We start from the raw sequence: 12,582 nt of genomic DNA, 5'->3' as shown, positions 1-12,582 counted from the left end.
TGGATTACACCTGTCTGACGATCTTACATGGTCAACGCACATCAGCCACATCACTGCAGCATCTAGACGATCCCTTGGCTATCTTTAACGCTCAATGAAGTTTTCCCCAGCACATGTAAAATTACTAGCCTACACCACATTAATGCGCCCAGAATTAGAATATGCAGCCGCCATTTGGAACCCACATGAGTAATACCTTTCTAAGAGCATAGAAACTATCAAAATCCCGCTCTTAGATTTGTTCATTCCGATTATTCATCCTACACTAGTGTAACCAATCTGAAGAACCGATCCAGCTTGCCATTATTAAAGCACCGTCGAAAACTAGCCAGTTTAGCCCTTTCTCATCGTTTCTACTATTCATTTCCGTTAAGCATCTACGTCACAAAACGCCCCCTGTTTTCAGCTCGCCACAAAAAGAGTCAGCAGGTGTCATACCCTTGCCCAAAAACACAAACATTTGCGCAGCCTTTCTTCATCCGAACAGCAAAAGATTGGAACGGCCTCCCAATGCCGCTGTAATAATAGAAGACACGCTTGTATTCAAAGATAAGCTTAAATCTTTGGACACATTCTAGGCTTCCGTGTACCTTTTCCCTCTAACGTTGACTGATTGCACTTTGTTTTACTATGCGGTTTTTACTGTTCTCTAATCCGTTATTGAATTCTTACCCAACGTTTGACGCTTCTTCCTGTGTTTTATTCTTGCCTTGTTTTTTCTTTTGTATTCGAAAGCATTTGAGCGCTTTGCATTTTGATTTTCTGAGCTGTTTGCCTGTTTCATTTGTATTTTGAACCTTGATGTTGGCATTGTACAGAATGTGTGCGTTTTTTGTTAATACCCCTCATGTAATGCCCCTTGTTTGGGGTCTTTGAGGTACTAAAATAAATAAATAAATCTGTAGAATGTAGAATTGTGTGAAATAAGGCAGTGGCTAACACGGTAAACGTACAAAGTAGGGGACTAATTGACGCATCACAGACGAAAAAGCTTTCCATTTCTGCGTCAAAATTCACATCTCGCGATATGAGAGCCCGAAAACGGACGTTCGGGAAAATGTGCAAAGGCTTTTGGAGGGGGGCGAAGCGGATGTTTCACCCTGTGTCATTTTCTTCAGTCATGTCGTTGCATGCTCGCATCTTTACCGCATCCGTTGCCTCTCGCCTCGCAGGACTGCCTCTACCTGTGCCAGCAGGAGCACACGCGTCGCATGTGCGGCTGCGAGTCACGCGACCTGCCCACAACGACCAATAGGCGAGGCACCAAGGCGTATCCCATCTGCGAAGGTGCGCCAATGCACCTCTCTTTGTGTTCCTTGTTCGATGACACGGTAATCATCATCGCCACTATATAGTACTTGCTGTAGGGCTAGTTGGTTCATGCTACGCGTATACATGAGAACGGCGCAAAGGACACGAACACGGGAAATACATGGTAGATTGTTGGTAGTAGGCGCTCTCTCTATCCACCCTGTATTAAGGCGAAAGCCTTTAATGCCTCATACTGTCGTGACCAAGGAATGTTAGCAAGTGTGTCCGCGTTTCACCGTCACTACTTAAAAACAAACTGTGTCGAGGCTGGGAATCGAACTTGGCATTTGAAGTGGAGACGCTACCACTTCGCCACGAAGCCTTAGGCGCATCTAGTGAATGCATGGGTTTCATAAATAAAATAAAATAAATAAAAATAAGATAAGAAAAAAAACACAAGAAAAGAAACAAAAAATAAAAATAAAAATAAAATATGAAAGATAAAAAAATTAACAAACAGTGCGTCAGGAAACGCTTTCGCCTTGCAGCACTTTAGAGAGCCAAAGTGCCCCTGAGTTTTTTGCTTTGTTCGTTTCCTTTGCACCGTTCAAATTTATATCGACATCTGCCCCTGATATGCACTATAATGAGAGGGGTATGGGGTGTGTGTTGTAACTTGCACGGTAGAACAGTGAAGATGCCGGGTCCAGTTCCCGGTGGTCGAGGCACTGGGAACTTTAAAAATCAATCAATCAATCAATCAATCAATCAATCAATCAATCAATCAATCAATCAATCAATCAATCAATCAATCAATCAATCAATCAATCAATCAATCAATCAATCAATCAATCAATCAATCAATCAATCAATCAATCAATCAATCAATCAATCAATCAATCAATCAATCAATCAATCAATCAATCAATCAATCAATCAATCAATCAATCAATCAATCAATCAATCAATCGGGAACTGAACAAAAAAAATTCTGGGCCGTAACGATTTCTTACCGAAGTAAATGCGATAACATTTAGGTGAACTTAGAACGAAAACCACGCAAAGGACGATAACACAGAGAAGAAGTAGACAGGACGAGCGCGGATCCGGTCCGCTCTCGTCCTGTCTACTTCTTCCCTGTGTTATCGTCCTTTGCGTGGTTTTCGTTCTAAGTTCATGCATTACCAACTAGCCCCCCATCGTACACTCCTTGAAAGCATTCAGGTGTTCGATTTTGCCATCTACGTTGTAATTCTAATATTCCTGCGATTAAACAGTATAATCTTCGCCATCACTGTTTTATGTGGACAGAAATACAAAGAACTACTTCAGAGAGACACCGACATGCAGCCTTCCATCCGTGAGCTCCTGGTAGAAGAACGCTCGGCGCTGCACAGCCGTACGGAACCGCTTGAAACCAGATTTTCCCGCCATTTTCATATCACGACACCTTTTTGTGCCAAAACGGTTGCAACCAAATTTTTTCTGTATTTCCATATCCTGTATTTGTACATAGTGTATATTGCCGCCCTACCCCTATCCTTTCTTACTATCGCTCCCCCCCTTTCTTTCCCTCTCCCTGTGCTTTTATTCCCCCAAGCCGCAGCTCAGGTGCTTCAGGTTTCAGATGCCGCAATATCTCTTCCGTCAATTTTTATTTTTATTAATAAATAGCCAACAACCACGAACTTTTAACATGACGCTACCTTTTCGCGCCAAACTGCAAATGCAACCACTACGGCAGTTTAACCTATGTGCCGCCGCGGTGGCTCAGTGGCTATGGTGCTCGGCTGCTGACCCAAAAGACGCGGGTTCGATCCCGGCCGCGGCGGCTAGAATTTCTTTGGAGGAGAAATTCTAGAGGCCCGTGTACTGTGCGATGTCAGTGCACGTTAAAGAACCCCAGGTGGTCGAAATTTCCGGAGCCCTTCACTACGGCGTCTCTCATAGCCTTTGTCGCTTTGGGACGTTAAACCCCACAAAAACAAACAAACAAAAGTTTAACCTATGTAAGGTGGGTCAACTGCCATATTTTGGGGGTTGGCCAAGCGGGTTTAACGAACCGAACCGGAAAGCTTAACGAACCGAATGGCACAAAGCGTTTTCAGAGTTGCCGACTACTAAGAAAACTTCGCTCTTCGGCGCTGCTGTTCTCAATACACTGCTGCGAAATTATGCTTAATTCATCCTTTCCGCATCTCAGTTTCCTACTTTTTTGGCGACCGGTTGCGATTACGCATATCCTAATATACGATGGTCTGGACTGTTCACGAGAGCACAAATGGGTTATCTAAGGTTTATTTTGCGTCGTCTGCGCGGAGCGCGGCCGTAACCGTAGCCATTCCATGGGCGACTGTCATGTATGGAAGTCACTATCATTGCCCTGCAAGCAGTGTACCAATTTGCTTGTTTTTTGTCACCATCACGTCATAATAAGATGAAATACAGGATGTAGTTTTACTGAGGCTGGTCGTGTAAATTATCCTGTGCTGACAGACCACTGACAGCTGAAAGTGCGACGCAATGCTTGTCACGCCACCCGAGCCGTTTTGCAGTTCGTGCAAGCGAGCGCTTCGGCTATCGCCTGCCTGCATATGAACTTCACGAAAAGACACTTCTAGAGCAGGCAGGTACGAACTTTGTGTGGAAAATCGGCCTCTCCTATTCGTCGCCTCATGAGCGCGGGTGCACTTGTAGACACGACGCCCGCATTCAACGGGACGGAGTCAAACATCGTGTTTAGCATTGAAGGCTCCCAATGGCTGAAGAATCGTACATATCGGGCGTGTACACACCACAGAATCTGCACACTCTGCGGGTATTACTATGAGCATGTTCTACAGTTCTAACGCTTTCTCCCGCGAACTCGCAGAGAAGCGTGAGCAGTGCGTAAAAGAAGTGCAAGCCATCATGGGCATCGAGTCGGTCGAAAAACTCTGCAAGTGCCACCGGTCATGCGTGTGAGTTGTTTTCACCAATGCCCAGAACGTGTCGATGAAAGTAATGTTTCCTAGACCTTAAAAGAGCTCCAAGTTTGATCGGTTTGTTCGTATACTACAGTTCAGTGAAAAGAGAAATAGCGCCAAAAGCGCCAGACATGAGAATGATCACCTATACACTCCAGAGCACAAGTTCTTCAGCGTCAAGCTGTCTCGCAATGCCTCTCTGCTTCTCTGGGCACATCTCTACCTTTATGCTGCTTACTAGCACCAATAAATATTTGAAAAATTTGCCCAAGATTTTTAGTACGTCTCTTCTTCCCGGCGTTAAAATGTAGTTCTGTGTGCATGAAAACTAGACATGGAATCACGGGCTTTTATGCATGGGAGATTATTACGAAAGGAAAGAAAAACCCTAGGAAAAGTTTTCCATCATCAGCAAGATGTTTCGTTGTTACTAATGAGACTTGCAGACAGATGGACGCTGGTAGTCCTTAATTTGGCGAAGCAATCACTTGTGGACATGGCAAAGAGTTGTTCTTTACTCTCCTCTTGCAGAAACGTCGAGTACCATAGGGAGGTTTCTCGAGCCATCTTCCCCGAGGTGAGCGACAGAACCTGTGTTCCCTAGTGGAATGTGGAAGTTTCTAAAAATAAACGGCAGAGACACAGTTATACCCCTGTCAAGCGGGCAAGTTAAGTGCACTTACGGGGAGTGCGCTTCGGCATCCCGAGTGACACTTTGGGCTGCGCAGTGCTAAACGGGAAAGCAAAGTGCACTCGTAGTAAAAAGAAATGTCGACAGAAAATGAGGAGGAATTTCTGAACAGGACGATGGAAAAGAAAAAAAGACTCATAATATTTGATTGCTTAACGTGATAGCGCAAATAAAACGAGGTTCAGCAGTTTTTAACGATGAAAAAAAATGAAAATAGAAGAAAAGCCAAGTCCAGCCAAGACTATCCAGAATTTCGACAACAAACAATATGGCGGCGGGCAGCGATGTTGCCATAGATAGCCACATGATAGCCACCACACCATAGAGTTAATACAACGGATGTTGCATCTGATCACGTTTACTTGTTTTGTTGCTTCGCTTGTTGCTGTAACCAACGAACTTTTTTCTGAAAACAGTGTTATAGCACGTAAAATAAAGTTGTAAGTACTTTTTATGCACTATAAATTTTGTACCATTGGAACCGCTGGCGTCGAGGCTACGCACTCGGACAGCAAAGTGTGCTCCGTGAACGCACTCCTGGCGGAGTGCACTCTTCCGCGAGTGACACTCACTTGCGTCGTTTAGATGCGAGAAAGTGTACTTACAGCGAAGTACACTCTCCTTAAGTGCACTTAACTTGCCCGCTTGACAGGGGTATTAGAATAGCCTCATGCGAACATTATGTATTCTTGCCCTCCTGCAATAATGCCCTCTGGCGCTGTAGGTATATTAAACAAACAAGCTAACAAACAGGTAAACGGCGGAACAAGATGGTGCTTATTGGCGATTTTTGTTTTTTCCATGTCCCCAGCCCTTCATGGTCGGACCGGACGGCAAAAGAAGGTAGGCACATAACCGGCTGATGGCAATTTTAAAAATGTGGAAATACTGGTGCGGGCATGTCGACAGCAGGGGGATTCAGTAACAGTCACTTGGGTAACATCTAATAAAACAATTAATGATATGACCACAGATCTGATAAGAGAACAAAATGATAAAGTAAGAAATGAAATTAATGGTTTTCATATACCAGAAGTTTAAGGGAATCCTGCCACTAATTTGCAAATATACGCTTTTTGAGGCGTAAGGACTGCTTCTGCCGAGGAATAATGCCATCACTGACAGACATCAGAAAATAGGCGAATAAGTAGTTTCTGATAATTTTTAACTGCATTTAGGCGCCCGGTTGTAGGTAGAAGTTTATAGCCGGCCGTTAGTTATAGCTATATTAGTCTTCAGTATTTCGAAAATGCGAGTACCGTCGGCGGTGTGACTGAACAACTTTTGGCTACCTCGCGCCAAAAGGCGCGCGCTTTCGAAAAACCCGCGCGCAAAGCAATGCCTTCTCAGGCCGCGCCACCTCTTGGCGCATCTGCCACGTGGCCTTCTCTCTCTCGTGTGGTATGGAAGTGCGGGAGACGGCGAGCGCAGGAAAGAAGTCATAAGGCGCGTGCGCGGGAGATCTGTTTGCTCTGTGCGCGCATTTGGAGCGAGAGGGCCAAAATTATCTGAGCCGCAACGACGACGGTAATCGTGTTTTCGAAAGACTAAAAAAAAGAAGCATAAACTTAGAGGCTTGGCCTGGAGGCGTAAGCAGGCGATTCCGGTAAACGATCGACTCATGACGGCCGCAGGCATGACTTTTACACGTCTAACAATGTAGCTTCGGGGCGGCCGCGGATGGCGGCTAGGATCGCCCGTATGCGTTCGCGTCGAGTGTAAATTCAGTTTTTAGCCAGCAAAAGGTTTCAAGAAACTGCGGATCTTGAAATATGCGGTCTTGGTGGAACGGGAAAGCCCCATAACTATAAAATCTCTTCATCTACGTATGCTAATTTCTAAGTGTGGTCGAAGAAAGTCTTCGAAAGTCTTCGCATGCAACATGCAGCAATGAAGCCTGGCATGGGCTTATATGATCTCTTCACAGGGCACTGGCTCGAGTCGTGATCTACTTCAACACGGTCACCTACCTCAAGCTCACGTCTGTGCCCAAATATGACGTGAGTCGAATGTCCTTAAGGGCAATCCTTCAAGAACTTAATCTATGGGGTAATCTCATTACGATCCACCTGTGCACGACCATAAAGCTACTCATAGTTTCAGTGGCTCTACACTGAGGAAGTGGGAGTTGCAGGCTCCTATGCGACGACGTTTGTTGCTGACACTGCAACAACAGGACCGCCAGACTAACCAGAGTAGAGGTTTCGCAGGTGCACCCGCCGTGGTGGCCGATTTGTTATGGCGTTATTCTGTATACTAAATAGAATGGAACAAGTTCGATATATCGCGTTGTAGTGGAAACATCCATGCAACAGCTCTCCTAAGATATATTTTTACAGTAAAGCTCTGAGAACAAAGCCTGAAGCCCGCGCAACGCAAAAAACAACGCGGTCCCAAAATACATGCGCGTTCGAGAAGCCTGCAGGCAAAGCAATGCCTCCAGTGCACGTAAATCGTCGAAATAGCCAAATATTTTTGGGCCATAGCGCCCAACCGCGTTGTCGAAATTATAGAAGCTGATATGTATATTACTTACGATGTGCTACACGCCAGTCAGTAGTTAAGGTTTAGTTTAGTTTAGTTTATTAAGGAGGGGGGGGGGGGGGGTTATCGTCCCAAACGTCGTGGTGAAGGTCTACGGAAATTTCTACTACCTGGGGTTCTTTAACGTGCACTGACATCGCACAGTACACGCGGCTCTAGAATTTCACCTCCATCGAAATTCGACCGCCGTGGCCTGGATCGAACCCGCGTATTTCGGGTCAGCAGCCGAGCGCCATAACCACTGAGCCACCGCGGCGGAGCCCAACAGTAATAGGTACAAAGTTAACTATTCAACATTAGTTAACCAGCCAGGTAGTTAGCACGTCGTGGCTGTATTCTGATGTACACAACGCAGACAAAGCTATGCCGAAAAAAGCGGTATTCTAACTTAAAAAGCCTATTTTTAGAAATTGTGCAAAATCTTGGGTGAAACACCCTGTATATGCTTGTTTGCTGATGGTTGTGTGGTATTCCGTCAAATTGTGTGTACTGGGGATCAAAATGAACTTGATCTGAGTCTAAAAATGTGCTTGATTGGTGCAGTGAGTTTGCTATGGTTGTTAACACTAAAAAGCATGCAGTTTCACTCCAAATAACACACAAAAAAAGTCGTAGGGTTTTAACGTAGAAACAGAGTACACGTGCGAAAGCATGTGTTTAGCCTTGTTGGCTCATGGTTTTTCTTTGCTGGGTCATCGACGCATGTGGCGGCGGTTCAATAGTAGTATTAGTTGATGACGATGTGCAATGTACAGCGCTAGATTGTGTATATTACTTCGATTGTAGTATTAGTTGATGAAGACGGCTATGTGCAATGCACAGCGAGAGTATGTTGCAGTTTAACACGAGGCGGGATCAACTGCGGCGATACCATAAAACTCTCGTGCAGTGGCCAGCGAAGGTGATCTGTCCGCGCCGCCGCGGGCTCGAATGCCAGCCGCGGCAATATTTACTTTATTTATTTATGGTTTGGCCAATGTCGCCCTCAAGGTCAAGCTTCACGCAAACTCGGTTAGACGATTTGGCCTTGTGAAGTTGTGCTTTCGCACTGGAAGAATCCACTGGACCACTTGTATACTTTTGAATCGCCACTAAAACACGTTAATAGCTACAAATATCTAGGTGTAACAATAATTAACAGTCTTTCCTGCATATCGCAGATATGAACATATTCATTCGCGGTTAGAAAACTGCTATGTTTTCTGAGGCATAAACTTAGAAATTCTCCTCGTAATGTAAAACTACTCACATATAACGCACACATCAGGCCAAAGATGGAAAATGCATCGATAGTATGGGATCCATTTACTAAACTACCCCGCCGCGGTGGCTCAGTGGTTACGGCGCTCGGCTGCTCACCCGAAAGAAGCGGGTTCGATCCCGGCCGCGGCGGCTGAATTTCTATGAAGGCGAAATTCCAGAGGCCCGTGTACTGTGCGATGTTAGTGCACGTCAAAGAACCCCCGGAGCCCTTCACTGCGGCGTCTCTCATAGCCTGAGTTGCTTTGGGACGTTAAACCCTAATAAACCAAACCATTTACTAAACTTAACATTGACGAAATAGAAAGGATTCAGAGAAAAGATGTTCGGTTTAGTTATTCAAAGCTCATGGCGGCTAATAATTTTGAATCACTTGAAACGCGAGGAAGGAACTATACCGTCTTGACTTTCTTTATTCCGTGCTTAACCATAAGTTAGCTTTGGACCCTTATCGGTACTTATATCCTGTATCCACCCGGCATACTCAACATCATCACATTCACTCATTAACACCGTTATTTGCGAAAACTGTCGGTTTTAAATGCTCGTTTTTTTTTTTTCCCGCAGACAGTAGAACACTATCTGATTGGAATCATGCTATGGCGTTGCCTTAGTTTAGCGACATTTGCCACTTTTTTTTCTTATGCACATTTCTCTTGACTGTGTTCTGTATCTTTTCACAATACTTTTATCGATACGTACCTGTCCTGTTTGGACTTTGACAAGGTTCTGCAGTATGTAATAATAAAATAAAAATAATATATGGGTGCGGGATATCAACAAATTTGACTCACAGTATGCGTCTCATCCCCTGTATAGCAACTGCAAGTGCGCGCCCAAGCTCAGCCTGTTACAGTAAGAGGTTGGTACAGAGGTGACGACCAGCACGCTGTGTCTTACGAAGAAAGGAGACGACATAGACACTTTTCCTTTTGGTGCAGGTAGTCGGAGTTATCTTTACATCAGTTGTGGTTTCGGACAGTCGACTTCGGTTCCCACCCCTTGAGTAGGCAAGTCTTCAGTGGAGCTTAAACAGAACTGGCGAACATTCTCAAAAGAGTCTGCATTTTATTGCTTTTGTTGTTTCTTGAGAGTTCAGGATCAGGTGGAAGCGAAAAGCGTGGCACACGGACCTTACGTCTCTGATACAACAACCAAATAATGCAAATCTTATCCCTCGTTGAAAGCAGCACTGATGCCTCGACGGAACTGCTCAGTAAGAACAGGAGAGAATGACCGGTCAAAATGCACAATAAGGCCGTGTTTTGAGGCCTGCGCGTCGCGATGTGTAACGCGTTAATGAAAGTTTGTTGCGCTGAGGCGGAATACAAGAAAGCTGCACAAACGAGTCAGAGACGCAGAACAAGCAACTGGCTAGACAAACTCGGCGCATACTTTAGGCTTTCAATCGCACACGATCTTCGTACAAAATTTATAGATGCAGCCACCACATGACTGCACCCCTTATGACTGTGCAGGCTTTGCTAGCTCTGTAAGAGGGTCCCAGTGATCACGTCCCCAGCAATGGAATTTCGCTACCTACACTGTTATTCAAATATGGTCATTATGTATGAGTAAGAAGTAGTAAATGTGCGCCGTTTATGTCATGCCCGTTTCTTGTTTTCCTTCTTCTTCTTCATTCTGTTTCCTCCCGAGCTGTTGACATTCGATTCCCCCCCCCCCCCCCCCCCCCCCTATCCAGAACGTTCTCCCCCGACATGGTGGGCCTGTTTAGCCGCGGATAAGCTGATGGAGCAGTTGGCCTTGGTGACTCTGGTGCAGAGCACGCTGCACACTTAGTGCCACACCGCCGTAAAGTTCTATTTCTCTCTGTGTGTCTCTGTTTTGTTGTTGGAGCAATGCACCATGTAGCTCGTCAGGAATTGTAACTTCAGCACTTCATTTCGTGGAATCTAGGTTTTATGACAGCGAGAATAACATTAAAGAATGGACGACCGCACAGAGAGCGAAAAGAGCGCTCTGATCGCTCTGTCCCTGCCGTCCTCCTTTCCTTAAAGTTATTCGTGCTGCCATATAATCTACTATGAAACAACTAGCCCAGCAAGCAACCATCGTGGAATCTTGGAACCTTTGACCACACCCGCACTTTGTGCTTATCTTCCGGGCGTGGGAGAGAGAGAGAGAGAGAACTATTAGAACGAAGGAATTCGGGACACGCCCCTAGGTTCCCGCACAGCCCCACTGCACTCAAGTGTTTGTGTTCCTTAGGTTCATTAAAACTGGCGGCCCGGACTTGGGAGCATGCAGGGCGGCCGTGTGGTGAGCAGCTTCGGCGGCCTCAACGGCATGTACCTGGGCGTGTCCTTCTTCGCTCTCTTCGGCATGCTCGAGATCGTGGTGCGGGCCGCGTGGCTCCTGTGGCGAAGCCCTCCCTCCGGGCCAAGGCGGGGCAGCGGCGGTGACGGCGACTCGGCCTCCACCGGAGGGAAACTGAGGGTGAGCGGCCAGAGGTCGCGGTTCAAGCGCAACTGAACAGCAACAATAGCGCGTACCGTTACCTGCTTACCGCGCCCCGCCAGTGCGCACGAACTGATTGGTCCCGACGTGGGGCCATCTGGTGCCCCCAAAGAGATCTGCTCATGCGCACTGACGGCGAGCAAGCGGCAGCGGTAGTGGTACGCGCTATGCTAAAGGTCTCTAGATGAGAGCAAGAAGCTATATCCCACACATGTGTGGCAGTGGTTCGTGCGGACCGTTGTATACATGTCCGGGAAAGAAGAAAAAAGAAGAAATAGGAGAAAAAGAACACCGCGATTTTGCTCTTCAGTGTGCGAAGAAAACACCAATCACGGCGTGCGTACCTCGTGAATGGTCCGCATGCGATTTACGAAGTTGTGGCGGTTGTCAGCTTTACGGTTACTTGGCTTTATGACGTTACAATGAATTTTTGCATTAAAGTAAGTTAAAGCACAGCGATCTTCCCGGCCACGGCGATCGAATTTCGTTGTAGGCGAAATTCTAGCGGCCCGTGTGCTGTGCGATGTCAGTGCACGTTAAAGAACCCAGGAGGTCGAAATTTCTGGAGCCCTCCACTACGGCGTCCCTCATAGCCTGAATCGCTTTGGGACGTTAAACCCCCATAAACCATAAACCATCATGTCAGTTTCGGTCAGGCCTTTTTGTGCGGTATATCAACCCAACTCCGCACTGCCTTTGGGATGGCTGTGCTGTATTCGCCAGGTGACAGCAGCAATTTTTTTTTCCCGCAGGCGTACGAGAAATCGTCAGACACCAGAGGCATGGAAAAACCGAAGACCGACCATGACGACGCAGTTTCGACGGTCACTGCAGGGCGCATGCGCTTTCGATCCCGCATTCCGCCTCCCCGAGTGTGGCACGGCCTCATCCACGAGCGACACTATCCGAACCGAGCCAAAGCAGCAGACCCAGCAGACCTGACCTCCACGCAGCAGACCAAAGCAGCAGACCTGACCTCCACGCCACTAGCCTCTCTTCCTGTGGTGCCCAGAATCCACACGCAGAGTTTTTGAAGGAACCTCCAAGCATCCTGCGTTGATGGTGCACGTTCCTTGTTCCTGCTTCTCCCCGAGTGTTTAGCGACGCGGCAGAAACTTCTTTATCACTTTGAATCCTTCGAGCTCTCACTTAAAATAAACCTGTCTCTTTATCTTGTCTCTAAAGCTGGCTGTCTTACTAGCGCTGTCTTATTATCACTGCTGACCTGGGAAAGTTACAGCAGTACGCTCTGCGAGGCACGGGGATTTATTATTATTGTCGGTATTATTCAATTTTACGGTGTAATATGTTAGTTTGTGCGGAGATCGCGCGTGGTTCGCACGAATGATGTCATCGTCACGTGACATTTGTTGCTGACGTCAAAATCGGTTA

General features: G+C 46.4%; 1 protein-coding gene across 1 annotated transcript in view; it reads left to right on the top strand.

Annotated features, from left to right (window-relative positions):
* The window catches only part of LOC149371815 (acid-sensing ion channel 2-like), a 29,229-nt gene extending 16,923 nt beyond the window's left edge, over positions 1-12,306 (top strand). The window contains exons 7-13 of the mRNA XM_089585329.1: positions 1,173-1,287; positions 4,124-4,211; positions 4,749-4,794; positions 5,720-5,751; positions 6,836-6,908; positions 10,981-11,169; positions 11,943-12,306. Of these exons, the coding sequence (XP_089441455.1) occupies positions 1,173-1,287; positions 4,124-4,211; positions 4,749-4,794; positions 5,720-5,751; positions 6,836-6,908; positions 10,981-11,169; positions 11,943-12,224 (825 nt within the window). The 3' untranslated portion in view covers positions 12,225-12,306. The remainder of the gene's footprint in view (positions 1-1,172; positions 1,288-4,123; positions 4,212-4,748; positions 4,795-5,719; positions 5,752-6,835; positions 6,909-10,980; positions 11,170-11,942) is intronic.
* Positions 12,307-12,582: the final 276 nt, after the last annotated feature.

Source organism: Amblyomma mixtum, chromosome 1 (genome assembly GCF_055824585.1).
Source record: "Amblyomma mixtum isolate Tamu chromosome 1, ASM5582458v1, whole genome shotgun sequence".
Classification (NCBI taxonomy): domain Eukaryota; kingdom Metazoa; phylum Arthropoda; class Arachnida; order Ixodida; family Ixodidae; genus Amblyomma; species Amblyomma mixtum.
This window is presented reverse-complemented; position numbering and strand designations above follow the sequence as displayed.